The sequence below is a fragment of the Pongo pygmaeus genome, chromosome 10 (genome assembly GCF_028885625.2).
Source record: "Pongo pygmaeus isolate AG05252 chromosome 10, NHGRI_mPonPyg2-v2.0_pri, whole genome shotgun sequence".
NCBI lineage: Eukaryota > Metazoa > Chordata > Mammalia > Primates > Hominidae > Pongo > Pongo pygmaeus.
Window position 1 is genome coordinate 48,370,764 of NC_072383.2, and position 18,096 is coordinate 48,388,859.

At 43.7% G+C, this 18,096-nt stretch overlaps 1 protein-coding gene across 6 annotated transcripts in view; it reads left to right on the forward strand.

Annotated features, from left to right (window-relative positions):
• DIP2B (disco interacting protein 2 homolog B) overlaps positions 1–16,674 on the forward strand; it is a 252,843-nt gene extending 236,169 nt beyond the window's left edge. For all 6 annotated transcript variants that reach the window (XM_054442807.1, XM_054442806.2, XM_054442810.2 and 3 more), the window contains 6 exons: positions 1,463–1,524; positions 2,403–2,460; positions 5,050–5,124; positions 7,426–7,603; positions 9,406–9,529; positions 12,605–16,674. In XM_054442807.1, coding sequence (XP_054298782.1) covers positions 1,463–1,524; positions 2,403–2,460; positions 5,050–5,124; positions 7,426–7,603; positions 9,406–9,529; positions 12,605–12,857 — 750 coding nt within the window. In that variant the 3' untranslated portion in view covers positions 12,858–16,674. The remainder of the gene's footprint in view (positions 1–1,462; positions 1,525–2,402; positions 2,461–5,049; positions 5,125–7,425; positions 7,604–9,405; positions 9,530–12,604) is intronic.
• The last annotated feature ends 1,422 nt before the right edge of the window (positions 16,675–18,096 follow it).

Genomic DNA, 18,096 nt, shown 5'->3' on the forward strand with positions numbered 1-18,096 from the left:
TTTTTAATCTCGATTTCTTTGTGTCTCATTTTGCTCATCTGTAAGGTGAAGGTAGCAGTACTGTGCTTCGCCAGGCAGCTCTGCACAATCACTGAGCTGCCAGCTCGGAGTTCTTGGAGCAGTGCTGGCAGTGAGCGCAGTGTTAGTGTTTACTTGAGTCGTTGTCATGTGGTCATGATGATGAGTCACAAAGATTTGAGTCTTATTTGGATTTTACTTGTATCTGACCTGTTTTTCCTTTTTCTTTTTTTTTTTATTTGAGACGGAGCCTTGCTCTGTCACCCCAACTGGAGTGTAGTGGTGCAGTCTCGGCTTACTGCAACCTCCACCTCCTGGGTTCAAGCGGTTCTCTCACATCAGCCTCTGGAGTAGCTGGGATTACAGGCGTGTACCGCCACGCCCAGCTATTTTTTGTATTTTCAGTAGAGACAGGGTTTCACCCTGTTGACCAGGCTGGTCTCAAACTCCTGACCTCAAGTGATCCAGCCGCCTCAGCCTCCCAAAGCGCTGGGATTACAGACATGAGCCACCGCGCCCGGCCTGACCTTCTGTTTTTCTGTCTCTATATTCTATACCACTTTTTTCTTTTTTTTTCTTTTCAGACAATAACCTTGTATTCTCTTCTCCACCCAGATGGCAACTTTGTCATGTTATTCTTGATGGGTAAATAACAGAAAAGGGACTAGAAGTGAGACTAATTTTATGTATTAATAGGTAATAAGGCAAATATAGCACCAGGTGTGGTGGTTCATGCGTATAATCCCAGCACTTTGTGAGGCCAAGGCAGGAGGATTGCTTGAGCCCTGAAGTTTGAGATCAGCCTGGGCAACATAGTTGAGACCTCATCTCTCCCCTACCCCCACCACCCACCCGCAAAAAATATAGCTGGGCTTGGTGGTACATGCCTTTAGTCCCAGCTACCTGGAAGTCTGAGGCCAGGGGACTGCTTGAGCCCAGGAGGTTGAGGCTGCAGTGAGCTGTGATTGTACTGCTGCACTCCAGCAACCTGGGTGACAGATTGAGACCCTGTCTCTTAAAAAAATAATAAGGCAAATATAGGCATGGACAAAAGTGAGTGAAAGAAGATAGCACACATGGGTGGATTATTTCAGGTCTTCTGTGACCTTCTTCTTTCAGAAGGGTCTTGATGGTTTAACCTTGAGCCCCATCATAGCCCTCTTGCTGTCACTGTGGCCAATATTGGTTTTGCAAGTCCCTGGGTTGCCGACCTGTCTCACCTCTGCTTTGAATCCAGGGATGAAAGCCCTCCTCAGCATGGAAACGTTTCAGTGCTGCCACAGTACCCGTGATAAGAGTGAGAGCAGGGGGCCTACTCTCAAGGGGAGGAGAGGCGAAAAGAGTGTGGATTTTTCATGTATATGGCTAAATTATTTCTTGGTTTGAAAATGTGAAATACAGTTTATCGAAATTCTAAACAATGCATTGATTTGTCTTTCTTTAGGGAACCTCAGGGCCTGATCCGACTACTGTGTATGTGGATCTGAAATCACTAAGACATGACAGGTACAACAGATTTATTAATGCTCCTTTCCTACTAGTTCCTAAGCATAACAAATTCGGAACCTCAGAGCCAGCATTTTCCCTCATTCCTTTTGTTCATATCTTCCAGGAGGGGAATGGGAAGAGGGAAGGAATTTGTTTTTATCATTAATATATGAGATTTACATTTATAAGAAAGCTTTAATTCTCTCAGTTGCTACACTGTTCTTTAATATTAAAGTATATTAGTTATTGCCCATATAAAAGTATTTTGTGACATTTGATATAAATTAAACTAAAATGGATAGTCTCTTTCCTCTAAGAGTTTAAAAATAATAGGACAGATAAGATAAATGAGTCAGAGTAGGGTTTTTGAAACAACACTTTATCTGAGCCCCATGGGTAAAAGCCTGCCTCCTTAGCCCAGAAGGGAATTTTAGCTGTGTCCCACGGTGAGCACTGGCCCAGGGCTCTAAGACCTCTCTTCCAAAGCCCCACTGCCCTGGATGTGTTATCTGGAGTGCCCCACTGCACTGACCTAGCCTGCATAGGTGGAGCATCTCTCTCATGCAGCAGTTTGAAACCTGGGAAGATTTTGCCGCCCCAGAGGAGATTTGACAATGTTTGGAAACATTTTGGGTTGTCATAAAAGGGGGCTTGCTACTGACATCTAGTGGGCAGAGGCCAGAGGTGTTGGTAAACACTCTGCAATGCACAGGATAGCCCCTTTCAACAAAAAATTATCTGGCCAAAATGTTAGTAGTGCTGAGTTTGAGAAACCCCGCTGTAGTGTGAGGAAGAGAGACAAGTTAGAGGTCGTGGGAAGGCAGCACTGAGCTGCAGGAACATGGCGACTTCTCTTCTTAAAAGCCCTATATATAGTAAATACCGTTCTTCTGCAGGGTTCGTCTCGTGGAACGTGGCGCCCCTCAGAGTTTGCTTCTCTCAGAGTCTGGAAAGGTAATTTGTTCTGTTGACCATGGGGAAGGTGGGCTGTGTGGAGAAGTGGTTCAGTTTAAAGAAACCAGAAGCCATATAATATATTAGTGTCCAGGGCAAGCCTTAATTGAAATCTGGAGATAATTTCAGCTTGGCTAATACTTTCAAATTCATATGGGTACATAGATAAGAAGAATAGTAAATTTGAACTCTCTTAATTTCCATCGATTTTTAAAAATCCAACTGACATGTTATTCTTATTGACAGACCAGCAAAATGCAGTGCTCATTGTATGAAAGGTGGATATGTTTTTTTTTTTTTTTCGTGATGGAGTCTCACTCTGCCACCCAGGCTAGAGTGCAGTGGCGCGATCTCAGCTGACTGCAAGTTCTGCCTCCCAGGTTCAAGGAGAACTTGCTTCAGCCTCTGAGTAGCCGGGGTTACAGGCACCTGCCCCCACGCCCAGCTAATTTTTGTGTTTTTAGTAAAGATGGGGTTTCACCATGTTGGCCAGGCTGGTCTTGAATTCCTGACCTCAGGTGATCACCTGCCTCGGGCTCCCAAAGTGCTGGGATTACAGGCATGAGCCACTGTGCCCGGCCCGGTTCTATCTTACAAACGTCACAAGGAGAAAGCTAGGAGAGGCCGAGATGGGAGTGTGGTTTAAGGTCAGGGAAGACACACATGCATTTAAAGTTGAAAGGAAAATAAAAATGGGGATGAGATTAAAGATATTTGAGAGTTACCATCTCACACCAGTTAGAATGGCAATCATTAAAAAGTCAGGAAACAGGTGCTGGAGAGGATGTGGAGAAATAGGAACACTTTTACACTGTTGGTGGGACTGTAAACTAGTTCAACCCTTGTGGAAGTCAGTGTGGCGATTCCTCAGGGATCTAGAACTAGAAATTCCATTCGACCCAGCCATCCCATTACTAGGTATATACCCAAAGGACTATAAATCATGCTGCTATAAAGACACATGCACACGTATGTTTATTGCGGGATTATTCACAATAGCAAAGACTTGGAACCAACCCAAATGTCCAACAATGATAGACTGGATTAAGAAAATGTGGCACATATACACCATGGAATACTATGCAGCCATAAAAAATGATGAGTTCATGTCCTTTGTAGGGACATGGATGAAATTGGAAATCATCATTCTCAGTAAACTATCACAAGAACAAAAAACCAAACACCGCATATTCTCACTCATAGGTGGGAATTGAACAATGAGAACACATGGTCACAGGAAGGGGAACATCACACTTCGGGGACTGTTGTGGGGTGGGGGGAGGGGGGAGGGATAGCATTGGGAGATATACCTAATGCTAGATGACGAGTTGGTGGGTGCAGCGCACCAGCATGGCACATGTATACATATGTAACTTACCTGCACATTGCGCACATGTACCATAAAACCTAAAGTATAATAATAAAAAAAAATAAAAAAAATAAAAAGATATTTGAGAGTTAACATCTGTGGGAGTAAGATTTCTTAGATTAGAATGAGGCTATAAAACGTCAAAAGAGAGATTTAGTGAGAAGCAATTTACTAAGGATGATAGGAAACCCACATGCATTGTCAAGACAAGTGGGAATTTCTCTGCCCTTTGACGAGATAGTGGTGATACCTCAGAATCCTGTCTAGTAATTCTGAAGGGCAGTGAAAAAATTGTGGAGGGAAAAAAAGAATCCCTGCCAAACCTACTTGGTGGTGTATCACCCCATGGGGCGCTTACTCCAGTCTCACTCTCTGTTTGCATCTGCGAGCGGAGGGGGTTTTGCTGATTTTGTTACTGCCTTGTCACATCTTCACTTGCCTCAGCAGCCAAGCACACCTCACGAGCATTAGCCTGTGCCCGCCCTGGACTAAGGGAACCGTCTCGTCTCTTCCTTGAGGTTTTAGATGTTTGCGCCCAGATAATTATTGAGGGCTTCTCAAGTAACCTCATACTTTAGAAACCCAAGATAAAAAGGGAGTTCGAAGGGGGCAGAATATGGGTAACCAGAGAGGCCCTTCTTTTGTTAGAATGGTTGAGCCATTCCCTCAGCCAGCATATGTGTCTTCCTTTTCCTTCCTGAGGAAGATCCTGGGGTCGTGGATATCCGTCTGTCCTGCAAAGCTGCTGCTGTCCTCTCTCACTCTTCACATTCCTCCAACTCTAGCACCAGCTGGAGTCTGGAGTAGAGTCACTCAGGCTGTCCCTGCCTGCTGCCCTTTCTGTTTTAAAGGGTTTCACTGCCATCATCCCAGTGAATGAGAAAGAGCATGAAAAGGGAAAGGTTATTCTACAAATTCTACTGTTAAGGTCCTGATCTGCAGTTTCTCATCCCTTTGAAGAGATGGCAGACTGGCTCCCATTTTATTTTTGAGGCTGAGTTTTATTAGACCTTTGGTCTTCAATGAACTGAGGAAGGTTCAGTGAGAGCAAGACACAAGGTCTCTGCCATGGTCCCCTCAGGGTAGCTGCTGTGATGCCATTGCAGCTGGCTCTCGCCCTGTGTGCCTCTCCCACCTCTCCAGCAGGTGACTAACTGCTTTTCCTGGAGGTCATTAGATTTCACTGAACTCAATCTTTGTATTTTCCCTTTGATTCTTAGATTTTACCTGGAGTGAAAGTGGTTATTGTTAATCCTGAGACCAAAGGGCCGGTTGGAGACTCTCACCTTGGAGAGGTTTGTAATAATTTTCATTTTTACTCTGAAAAGTCAGCAGTAAAAATCTCTAGGATTCACATTTTAGAAATCAGTAAAACTTCAGATTTAGCTTTCCCCCGTTGTGAATGGAGTTAATTTTTTTCTGTAAGGCATGAGACTGAAATTGACAGAAGAGGGAGATTGAAACTGGGATCCAGGGAAGATTTAGGCACCCAAACTGGAAATGGTGCCAGATTTGTCCACTGACATGCCCTTAGCTAGAAAGGAAAGTGAGCAAATCCTACATGTTCCCACCTATTAAGGTACGAAACTGAAAGGAGTCACATATTTACAAATTTTTAAGGTCATTCAGATGTTATATTGTATTCTAAAATGTATCCATGTTTGCATTAACAAAAAAATTCTAGGCCCAGCCCTTTAACAAAAAATATTTATATATAAATACATATTATTTATATATAAGTATATAAAAATTAACTATATAAAATAGTTAATTTTTCTTCCTCCAAATCTTTGTTTTTGTTTGTTTATTTGAGACAGTCTCACTCTGTCGCCCAGGCTGGGCTTACTGCAACCTCCACCTCCCAGGTTCAAGTGATTCTTGTGCCTCAGCCTCCCAAGTAGCTGGGACTACAGGCACGTGCCACAATGTCTGGCTAACTTTTTGTATTTTTAGTAGAGATAGGGTTTTACTATGTTGCCCAGGGTGATCTCAAACTCATAAGCTCAGGTGATCCGCCTGCCTCAGCCTCCCAAAATACTAGGATTACAGGCATGAGCCCCCATGCCCAGCCTCCCCAAATCTTTGAAGGATGCTGATATTTCATTACATAGCTGAATGGGAGGAGTACTGTAAGTGCAGGAGCCAGATGACCTGGGCTCTGCCACTTACAAGCTTCTCAGTATTGGACAGGTTAATTTCTTGGGGCCTCAGTTTCCTCATCCATAAATATTAATAGCACTGGCGGCTGGCCGCAGTGGCTCACACCTGTAATCCCAGCACTTTGGGAGGCCAAGGTGGGTGAGTCACGAGGTCAAGAGATCGAGACCATCCTGGCCAACATGAGGAAACCCCGTCTCCACTAAAAATACAAAAATTAGCTGGGCGTGGTGGCGTGTGCCCATAGTCCCAGCTACTTGGGAGGCTGAGGCTTGAACCCAGGAAGCGGAGGTTGCAGTGAGCCGAGATCACGCCACTGCACTCCAGCCTGATGACAGAGCAAGACTCTGAAAAATAATAATAATAATAATAGCACCATCCAGGTGCAGTGGCTCATGCCTGTAATCCCAACACTTTGGAAGGCTGAAGCAGGAGTTTGAGGCCACTCCACTTTGAGGCCAGGAGTTTGAGGCCAGCTGGGCAACATAGCAAAGACCCCATCTCTACTTTGAAAAACATTTTTTTTTCTGAGACAGGGTGTTGCTCTGTCACCCAGGCTGGAATGCAGTGGTGCCATCTTGGCTCCCTGCAACCTCCATCTCCCCGGTTCAAGTGATTCTCCTGCCTTAGCCTCCCACGTAGCTGGGATTACAGGCGCACACCACCACACCTGGCTAATTTTGTATTTTTAGTAGAGAGGGGGTTTCACCATGTTGGCCAGGCAGGTCTTGAACTCCTGGCCTCAAGTGATCCACCCGCCTTGGCCTCCCAAAGTGCTGGGATTATAAGCGTGAGCCACCACACCCAGCCTATTTTAAAAATTTTTAAATGTTAATAGTAGCATCTACCTCACCTCCTGAGTAGAATCATTATAACAATTAAATGTATTAACACCTGCATCTGTAATGTACATGGAACAGTGTCTGTCACATAATGATTCTCAGTAACTTTATTGTTAGCTATTGCTCTGTTTATATTATAAACTCAAACACCGCATGGTGTTTCCCTGTGGGCTTCCACGGTTATCCCGGAAGCACAGAAATGATCCCTGATGTGTTCGTGGGACTCTGGAGGAGGGTGAGAAATGAACCAGGGAGACAGGGTAGCCTTGTGGGTGAGAGTACACCCTCTGGAGCCACACGGGCATGGGTGCGAGTCTCCTCATTTCCGCGTGTTAGGGGAATTAGTTAACTCCTTGTTTTTTCATCCGTAAAATGGGAACAACATTGTGTGAACGATGTTGTCATTGTCATATATATCAGGATGGATGGAGATTAGGTACATGATGAGCACGTGGTAAATGTCAGCTGCCTTTATTGATGCAGTTGTGTTGTTGTTAATATAAAAATGAGATTTAAAAAATCAAAATAACCTGATCCAAGAGAATTAATACAGTTGTGTGTCCCCAGTGAGTTGTGACCAAAGCACTTTTCTTGTAGATTTGGGTGAACAGTCCCCATACAGCCAGCGGCTACTACACCATCTATGATAGTGAGACTCTTCAAGCTGATCATTTCAACACTCGCCTCAGCTTTGGAGATGCAGCTCAGACACTCTGGGCTCGTACAGGATACCTTGGTTTTGTCCGCCGGACTGAGCTCACAGCGGCCACTGGAGGTACTTCTGCAACAACTCCCCATTGACCTTGCTTTGTGTTTCTGTAGCACTAGCTGACCTCCTTCAGCCTGCCTTGGATTGTGGAGTGTGTCTATTTAGTTACTCCCTTCTGTGACTCTTAAACCCATAAGTGACTCTCTATTCATTTGGAGTCATGCCTTGCCCCATGAAGAGTGTCTAAGAGGTGAGCGCTTGGGGCAAGCCCAGGAGCATCCCGAGCTGTGAGTCAGAGAGATGTGCCTGATGGCGAGTGAGCGTCCCTGGCTAAACAGACTTTCAGTCCCTGCAGGGCTGATTCCACATCTGGGAAAAGCGTTACATCTTGTAGCTCATCTACCCTGCACACCACTTGGAGAGCAGGAGGAGGGGCGTCAGTTCCAAGGAGCCATCTTGCTGAGGCATGGCAGTGCCTCAGTGTCTTGTGTTGGACACAGCCTGCTTCCTGGCCAGGCCTCCGGTATGAGGATTCCCTCCCATCACCCTCTGCCCAGTTGATTGTCACAGCTTCACTGCTGCCCACCGTCACTCTTTCTTCCAGACTGGCACTTACAGCCACTTAAAAATACCCAACACTGACTATATCCTATACTTGAAGAAGTGATAGATATATAACTCACTGGATTTTAAAGTCCTAAATTCTCCATAGTTCCATACTGACCAGCATCCATAGTTCCCCAGATTTCATGGAGAGGCAGGGGCAACCCAGTGGAGCAGAGGGTGGCATCCCTGCCTGGTGCCCTGGTTTTGCAGCCCACCTCTGCCATTTGCTGGGTGACCTTGAGCAATCACTTAGCCTCTGTTTCCTGCTTAGAAAATGGGGATGACTGTGTTTCTTGCCTCATGGAAATGATGTGAGATTAAAGGACGTGATGCATTTAGATGCCAAGAACGGTGCCTGGCACACAGGAAGCACCCATTAGTCATTCACTGCTATGTTTCTCTTGTTTTTGTCATCAGTCTTCATGAGCTCACCAGGTGATGGGAGCCTCTGCTGCACCTCCTGATCCTTTTCACTCCAACAGCTTCAATCACTTTGTTTTGCTGAATTTTTCAGAAATCTGTGTTTTTCCAGAAATTACTGCAAAATAATCTTCCTTCTGTGTCCTAGCTGGATTACAAGCCTGTTAGAAACCAGGACTAGTTTCCTCTATGTTCTACAACCCTCCTCCTTATATCTGTATTCCATGAAGCTACCTAGAAAGAATGACACTTGTTCAACTCCTCTCCCTCTCAACTCCTGTCTTTCCTCCATCCCTCCCTTCTGGCTGAGTCCTGTTTGTCCTTAAAAGCTCAGCTCTGCCCTCAGCTTTTCCAGGTGCCTTCCCTGAACCTTTGAGCTAGACTCAGTGATGTCCTCTGCCCCTCTGAACCTCATGCACACTCGCTGGGCTTGCTACATTACAACGGAATGCCTCTTTGTGTATCTTTTCCCCCACCTCAACTGTAAGGATCTTCAGAGCAGGAATTGGGTTTTGTCAGTTTTGTCTCCCCAGCACATAACACAGTTCCTAACATGTAATAATAATAACAGTTAATTTCTGGTATCATTTACAATATACCACATACCATATTAACTACTGTGCATGGATTAACTCACAAATCCTCACAGCAGCCATTGATTATTATTCCCATCTCACAGAGGAGCAGCAGGATTCAGAGCCTTAAGGAATTTGCCCAGAGTTACACAGTTGGTAGGGGCAGAGCCAGGTGACAGGCAGTCGGACCCCTCTGCTCTGGACTCCAGTGTTATGTTGCACTCAGTATATGTCCGAGCCACATTTCTCTCTTTTTCTTTCTGTCAGAGCGTCATGATGCATTGTATGTGGTGGGAGCGCTGGATGAAACACTGGAGCTGAGAGGATTACGATACCACCCAATCGATATTGAGACCTCGGTGTCCCGGATCCACAGAAGCATTGCTGAATGGTAACTCCCCCAGCATACACTGTGCTTCCCACTTCAGTTTTAGTCGTAATGTCAACTGATTTAATTAATTGGTCATTGGGACCACATACCTACCTTGAAACATAGAGCTCCATGGGAGGAGTAAGGAAATAGACTGATTCTTGTCTTGGGTGTGCAATCTGCGGTGGCCAAAAAGGCCTATCCATAGGAGCCAGATGAGGCCATGAGGCCCCGGGGGAACACTCTGATACCTTCTGTGGAATGCTGGAACTGAGTCCTTTTTTAGTGATAGACTCTCATAATGGGAAGGGACTAACAGATCATTGATCTCTTGAAAGTCAGCATAATATGGTGGAAAGAACCAGCTTAAAGGTTCTCCTCATCTGTAAAACACTCTCTCTGCTACTTCCTAATTATCAGAAGCACCAAATGAGAATGTGCTTTGTAAACTATTAAATGGTAAGCAGATGAAAAGGGTAGTTGATATTATCTCATCCAGTTTCCTGCTCTTTGCAGGAATTCCCCCTACATTTTCCCTGATAAAGGATCATCCAAACACGTATTGACTTAAAATCTGTAAAATTAAAACTGTGGTTTGGCCAGGTGCAGTGGCTCACATCTATAATCCCAGAACTTTGGGAGGCCAAGGCGGGCACATCGCTTAAGCCCAGGAATTCAAGACCATCCTGGGCAACATGGTAAAACCCCATCTCTACAAAAAAATAAAAAAAATAGCCAGGTGTGGTGGCAAGCCTGTAGTCCCAGCTACTCAGGAGGCTGAGGTGGGAGGATCACTTGAGCCTGGGAGGTTGAGGCTACAGTGAGCCAAGATTATGCCACTGCACTCCAGCGCTGGTGACAGACTGAGACTGTCTCAAAAAAAACAAAACAAAACAAAAACCACCTCTGTAGTGTTTACCTACTGGCTTTCATTCTGGGTTCTTAACCAATACAGAATCTGTTTGGTTTGTTTTCTACATATTTTAGTGAACGTGTCCTTCTTCACCACTTTTCCCCATGCTAAACAGCCACAGTTCTTTCGATGGTTGCTCATGCTTTCCAGATACTTCTTTGTCTAAAAATGCTCTTGTAGGCTGGAAATGGTGGCTCACGCCTGTAATCCCAGCACTTTGGGAGGCTGAGGTGGGTGGATCACTTGAGGTCAGGAGTTCAAGACCAGCCTGGCCAACATGGCAAAACCCTGTCTCTACTAAAAATACAAAAATTAGCTGGGTGCAGTGGCAGGCACCCGTAATCGTAGCTGCTCGGGAGGCTGAGGCAGAAAAATTGCTTGAACCTGGGAGGCGGAGGTTGCAATGGGCCAAGATTGTGCCACTGCACTCCAGCCTGGGCAACAGAGCAAAACTCTGTCTCAAAAAAAAAAAAAAAAAAAAAAAAAAAAAAAAAAAAAACACCCAGATGCTCTTGTTTTCGTAGGAGTCTCTCCCCAGACCTGAACAAGACTCTGACCAAGATAAGAACATCTTTAGACATCTGGAAAGCATCCAGAGAAGCTGGGTGCTGTGGTTACTTTGTCATTTTAGACATTTGACTCTTAATGGAACCAGATATTGTGTACATTTTTAATTACTGGAATTTGGTTTTGTTTGTTTGTTTTGTGAGACAGAGTCTTCCCAGGCTGGAGCGCAGTGGTGCGATCCCGGCTCACTGCAACTTCTGCCTCCTGGGTTCAAGCGATTCTTCTGCCTCAGCCTCCCGGGTAGCTGGGACTACAGGCACACACCACCATGCCCAGCTAATTTTTGTATTTTTAGTAGAGACGGGGTTTCACCATATTGGCCAGGCTAGTCTCGAATTCCTGACTTCGTGATCCGCCCACCTTGGCCTCCCAAAGTGCTGGGATTACAGGCGTGAGCCACCACACCCGACTGGAATCTGTTTTTAAAGCAGTTTAGCCCTGCAAACCAAGTCAGGCCCTACCTTCTAACCCAGTAACTCCACTCGGTGGAAAGTGGCTTATGGCCCTTTTATACAATAGGAGACACTTGCGTGGGGCACTAATAACTCATGTGAGTCAGACAGACTCTCTTCCTGTTGGGTTTAAGAATACTGCCTTAGGGTGGTCTGAAGGTAGTGAGTTAATTCAGTTGATTGTTCACAGTCAATTACAAATCAGTCAAACTATTCGTTCTGCTCTTTCCCTCTTTCTCACTACTGCACTTGACTAGTCTAAAAAAACAAAAGAATATTAGTCAAAGCTCTCATGGGGCAAATAACAGGCTCCCTTCAAAAAAGCTTAAGTGAAAGAATTAATGGAAAGAATATCTGGCTATCTCAGATGTTCCAAAAAAACTAACTCTGGGTCTTAGGAAAGGTAGAAACAAGGGAATGGTAAGGCCATCAGGAATCACTGTCCCCTTCTTTTCTAGAGCCATATGGGCATTCCCTTCTTTTTCGCCTCCCTGAAGAGGGATTCTCTCTGCTTCTCTGTGCCCTGGGCTACCCCAGAATATTCAAATCCATGTCATTGGTTCAAATGACCAGTTAACAACTTTTTTTTTTGAGACAGAGTCTCAGTCTGTTGCCCAGGCTGGAGTGCAGTGGCGCAGACTTGGCTCACTGCAACCTCCGCCTCCTGGGTTCAAATTATTCTCCTCCCTCAGCCTCCTGAGTAGCTGGGACTACGGGTGCCCACCACCAAGCCTGGCTAATTTTTGTATTTTTAGTAGAGACGGGATTTCGCCATGTTGGCCAGGCTGGTCTCAAACTCCTGACCTCAGGTGATCCACCCGTGTTGGCCTCCCAAAGTGCTGGGATTATAGGTGTGAGCTACCGCGCCTGGCCTGACGACTTTAAATTCCACTTTCAAACTCCCAGGAGATTCTGGACGACTCAGCTGTGTTCACAGGGGCAAGATGTCTCTCATATATATATATATATATATTCATTATAGAATTTTTCCCTCAGTCTTATCAGGTGAAATTGAAAGGTGTCATATATGGTAGACATGACTGCTGACCTTCTGGTTGGGATTGAGGGGAGAAGGCGGGGAAATGGGCTAAGTCTGGGACAGATGCTATAAAAGATAACTGAAAAATGTAGTGACAAGTTAACGAACTGTCATTGAAATTTCAGTGCCGTGTTCACATGGACCAACTTGCTTGTGGTGGTTGTGGAACTGTGCGGCTCTGAACAGGAAGCCCTAGATCTGGTCCCATTAGTGACCAACGTGGTCCTGGAAGAGCATTACCTCATCGTTGGCGTCGTGGTTGTGGTGGACCCAGGTGTCATCCCGATCAACTCCAGAGGAGAGAAGCAGAGGATGCACCTCCGTGATAGCTTCCTAGCTGACCAGTTAGACCCCATCTACGTGGCTTATAACATGTAACCAGCCTTGTGGGGACTGCAGGGGGCCATTCTGAAGAATCACAAAGACAGAAGACCTCTGGCTAAGAGCAGGCTTTCAAACGATGTGAAATAAGCTGAGATGGCTACATGATATTCTTCATCTTATCCTGTGGGATTCTGCAATCATAAAACACAGGAAAGGGGAATTGTGTGATGGCAAATGAAAAAAATGTTAACATTTGGTAGACATGTGCTTTGACATAGCGTGAGCAGCACATTACTAAAGCAATTACATGCGTGTTGCATTTTTTTCATCTGTTGTACATAGTTGTATTTTTATCTAATGCCGTTTTAGAATTTTCTAAGGGAATTTAATGAATTCACATGAAAGGGGTAGTCTGAGTGACACAGTTCCCCACTCCGTACTGTATTTTGCCATTCTGCCGTAGCTAGATGTTCTGTGGGGTTTGTTAACATGGAACTACTCAGCTGTCTTTCAGTCAACCCATAAGCAAATCAGATAACCCACTGACTATGAGAATTACTTTATATAGATAATTCTTGACTGTAAAACATTTTGACCAGTGTTTTACAACATGTACATAAGAATACACATAATTCAACTAGAGATTTGAAGAACTGGCTTGTATAGTTATAACAACCCAGTAGAAACATTTCTACTTTGAGAGAATTTCAATATTCTCTTAATGTTGTGTAATTGATTAGGTAACTAAAAAGCGCAAATTGTTGGCACGTTTTGCTGCACATTGTTCTATGTCTTTGTTGGCTGGTGTATTTTATCAACTAAAGCTGCCTATGTTTGTTTTTAAAGCTCGCATTCCCAGAATCAGCTTAGGCTTCTATGAATTCAGCCTGTTTCTAAAAGCTGAAAATCTCAGTTTAAAAATCAAAATGTTAACACAAAGCTAAGATTCATCAGAGCCCACCCTATTCTAAGGAACCACAATAACTTACTCTGGCCCCAGTGTTAAAATGATCTTTCAGATTTAGAGTGACTGTAAGAATTTAGGATTTCCTCTTTTCCAGGCCCATTGTAAACTGTGTCTACAGTTTATCCATATAACTTCTCTTTTCTGAAAACTGAGGAGTATCCTCTGTTCTTCCAGTTCCTGAGGGCAGGGGGTTTAAAACAAGAAGGCCAGGAAGGCAGTGGGGATCCACCATCACATGGAACTGTAAGGCCATATAACTACACAAAACTGACCAATCTGGGTTGCCAAAGCAGCCAGGCTTATGCTGAAACCGGGGAAGTCTGACGTATGCAGGAAACTCTTTTGAAATAACTGTGGTGCCCAGGCCAAGCAGAATGAGATGGGACTGAGTTTGGCCTCTGGCTCGATTTCCTTTCTTTGGTCCGATACTTCGTGTATTTGAATATAGTTAAATCGTATTATTTTTTTCTTAACAGAAATATTTTTAAAAACGAAAAAGTACTCAAAAGTGAAAAGAGTTAACTTGTTAAAGCAGAATGGTTCTCTTTGACCCACTCTGGTCTATTGTGTAAATATTTATTTAGACTATTTTAATAATACATATTATTTACCCCACTGTAACATCATGTAAACTAAGTATGTTTTTAAACAATTTTTAAGACTTGTAATTACCCTGAAAATAAGGTTTATAATGCAAAGACCAGCTCCTTTGCGGTGGCAGTGCTCTAGGGCTGCCATTACATGGTCTTGTAACTAAAAGCCACTTTGTGACTCCCTTCATGTAATCCTCTTTTCCTCCCCACTCCTCCACAGAGGGCAGAGCTCAGGACATTTGCCAGTTCCAGATCTCTTTTTCAACATTTTGATGGAATTAATTTACACGTAATGAGGGAAGTCCTAGGATGGACAGAAAAAAAGCACTTACATTGCGGCACACAGGAAATCCCAGTGTCTAGCGATGGTTTGGTTTGCAGAGAACACAGCCTGATACTTGGAAAGTAATTTTCTTAAAACTGTTTTTAATGATCCACTAAACAAAGCAGGGGATCCTGAAGCTGATACAAATAAGTCTAGCTCTATAATCCCCAAGTTCTAAAAGTTATGGTTAGATTCTATTCTGTGGGTTGCTTTGATAATTCTTACTAACACAGATTAGGGTATAGGCATCTAGAGATGCATTGTCCAATGTAAACACTATAAAGAGAGCCACATCTGTAATTTAAATGTTTCTAGTAACCACATTTTTTTAAAAGTAAAAAGAAACCCATGGTATTGATTTAAATATATTTTATTTAACCCAATAGCTCAAAAACACTATCATTTCAACATAGGATCAATATAAAAATTATTAATGAGTTATTTTACTTTTTTTCATATTAGGCCTTTGAAATTCAGTGTGTATTAAACACATCTCAATTCAAACCATCGCCATATTTCAAGTCTTTGTAGCCAAATGTGACTAGTGGCTACCATATTAGACAGTGCAGATCTATACTCATTCCTTCAAATACATTACTCCGTTAATCTCAAAGTGTGGCCAACTCCCAGTTACTTAGAGGCTGATTATCTAGTTTTGTAGTTCTTCAGGCCTCTAATTTGTTTTTTGCTGTCTGCTTTATTGATCTTTTGCATGTCCCCCAAAGCCCGAATCTGCTCATGGAGGAAGGAAGGCTAAGAACTGTCCTTGAGGAACTTCATCAGTAACTCTGGTAAAGCATCCTGTGGAGGGAGAGGAGAGCCCAGTCATTTGCTTAGATGGTGTTTTTGGGATCACCTGCAGATTTAAAGTCTACTCTGCCACAGACTCGAGTAAGAAAATGTTCTCTTGATGACACAGTGCTCCTACTCTATCCACATTAAGTAGCACCTTTGTGGTAGAACTGATTCTTAAGGCAGGCTTGAAAGGCCATTACTAATAGAAACACAGCCTTTCCCATCCTCTGGAACATACTCTGTCTGGGTTTTTAATGTCTGTGGAAAAAAACTAAACAAGCCCCTGTCTCAGTTAAGAGAAATCTATTGGTCTGAAGATTTCTGAACCACTTTCTGGTTCTCAGCAGAAGTAACTGAAGTAGATCAGGAAGGGGCTGCCTCAGGAAGATTCCTAGATCCTAGGAATTCAGTGAGACCCTGGGAAGGACCAGCATGCTAATCAGTGTCAGTGAATCCACAGTCTTTATTTCCTGCCTCATAAAGGGCCAGGTCTCCCCAGTACCAGGTCCTTTCCTCATGAAGTTGTGTTGCCTCAGGCTGTTTAGGGACCACTGCCTGTCTTGGTCACATGAGTCTGTCTCCTTACTTTAGTCCCTGGGCAATGCTTGCTTAATGCTTTTGTTGACTCAACAAGGGCCCGAGGCCTTAGGTTTTCTATTAAGGTCTCTGCCCCAGGCATGGTGCTCTATATTTTGGCCAAATAAATTACTTTCCTTGAATATCCAGGAATCTTTTAGACTAAAGCAATGAGGAGTTATCACCTCATCCTCAAACTCCAACAAGATCTATGCCTTAGTGTTGTTTTTGTTGTCTGCTTTGATGTAAAAGCAAGAGTATTTGGAGCAAGAAGCTGCAATGCGCCAAATACACAATAGGCCTTTTCTTTATCATTCATACGACATTTCTGGTTTAGGTGTATGTAGATGGGCCATGTTATTTGTCCAGAGGAAGAGACTGTAAAGATATAAGAATAATTTTTTAGTCCTAAATGCTGTTTTGTTTACTTTCTGTCAAGATATTTACCCGTGTCAAATTCAAACTACAGTACTGTGTAATTATGTATAAAGTTTTTTTATTTATTTGAAGTTAGACTAGATATACATTTTTAAATTTAACATCTGGCTGGACAGTGTTCTATTAACTCATTGAATGTGTTTCCTTTGTCTTGTGTTAATAAATATTGATGCTTGATTCTGTTTAATCCTTCACACATTGGGTGGAGGCTAGGGAATTGATAGATTTTAAATTTAACTTTAGATGGTAAGACCCAGTGATAGCTGGGGTAGTCTAAGGAAAGTGAACACAGAGATCCAGAGTCAGTGCTATTAAAGGATACTAGGTCAGGGAATCAGGGTGTCACTTTGAAAACTAAGGAGCCTGTTGTCAGGACTTTTCAAGGTAATAATTATAGTTTAGTCTTCCTCCCACCCATGTAGCATTTGGTAGTTGTATTTTCTTTTTTAATTTTTTGAGACAGAGTCTCACTCTGTCACCCAGGCTGGAGTGCAGTGGCACAATCTCAGCTCACTGCAGCCTCCGCCTCCTGGGTTCAAGCGATTCTCCCAGAGTAATCCCCAGTAGCTGAGATTACAGGCATGCGCCAACATGCCTAGCTAATTTTTGTATTTTTAGTAGAGACAGGGTTTCATCATGTTGGCCAGGCTGGTCTCAAACTCCTGACCTCAAGTGATCTGCCCTTCTCAGCCTCCCAAAGTGCTGGGATTACAGGCGTGACCCACCATGCCTGGCCTAAATTTGAATTTTTTCTGATCTGTAATTAGACTGGACTTTAGCTTTTCCTAAAATGAGATTTCATTTGCTCTTCCAATTCCTGGTTTCAAGAAACTTGGTGGGAGCCCATCAAATTGTGCATGTTTTCAGACACCGAAACTCGTCCTTGAATTATTTCATTGATCCAGGCTACTCTGGCAGCTGAGAACATTTTTTCATGTCACAGCACTGTGATAAGAGCTGAAGCCAGAGAGAAAAAAAATACCAAGTCACTGCCCTCAAGGAGATATAACAATCACAATACAAGGGTTAAGAGCAGACATGCATTGTGAGAGCAGGCAGGCAAGGCACATAGTCTGATGGTAAGGGAGGATAGTGAGGAGTAGGGAACCTCTGACCTGGGTTTCAGAGGATAAGACAGCCAGATAAGATAGTGAGCAGGAAGGCAGAGTCGCGTATTCTGGGAACTAGAATTCATTATTGGGATTGCTGTGGTTTGAATATATGTGTCTGCCCAAAATTCATATGTTAGAATCTAGGACCCAGTGTGATAGTTTTAAGAGGTGGGGCCTTTTGGGAAGTGATTAAGTTACGAGAGCTGTGCCCTGGTGAATGGATTAGTGCCCTTGTAAAAGTACTAGAGAGAACTGGTTAGGCCCTTTTGCCTTTCTGTCCCTCCTCCCATGCGAGGACATAGTGTTCGTCCACTCCAGAAGAAGCAGCATTTAAGGTACCATTTTGAAAGTAGAGACCAGGCCCTCACGAGACACGGAAACTGTCAGCACCTTAATCTTGGACTTCCCAGCCTCCATAACCATGAGCAGTAAATTTAAGCTGTTTATAAATTATCCAGGCTTAGGTACTTTGTTGTAGCAGCACAAA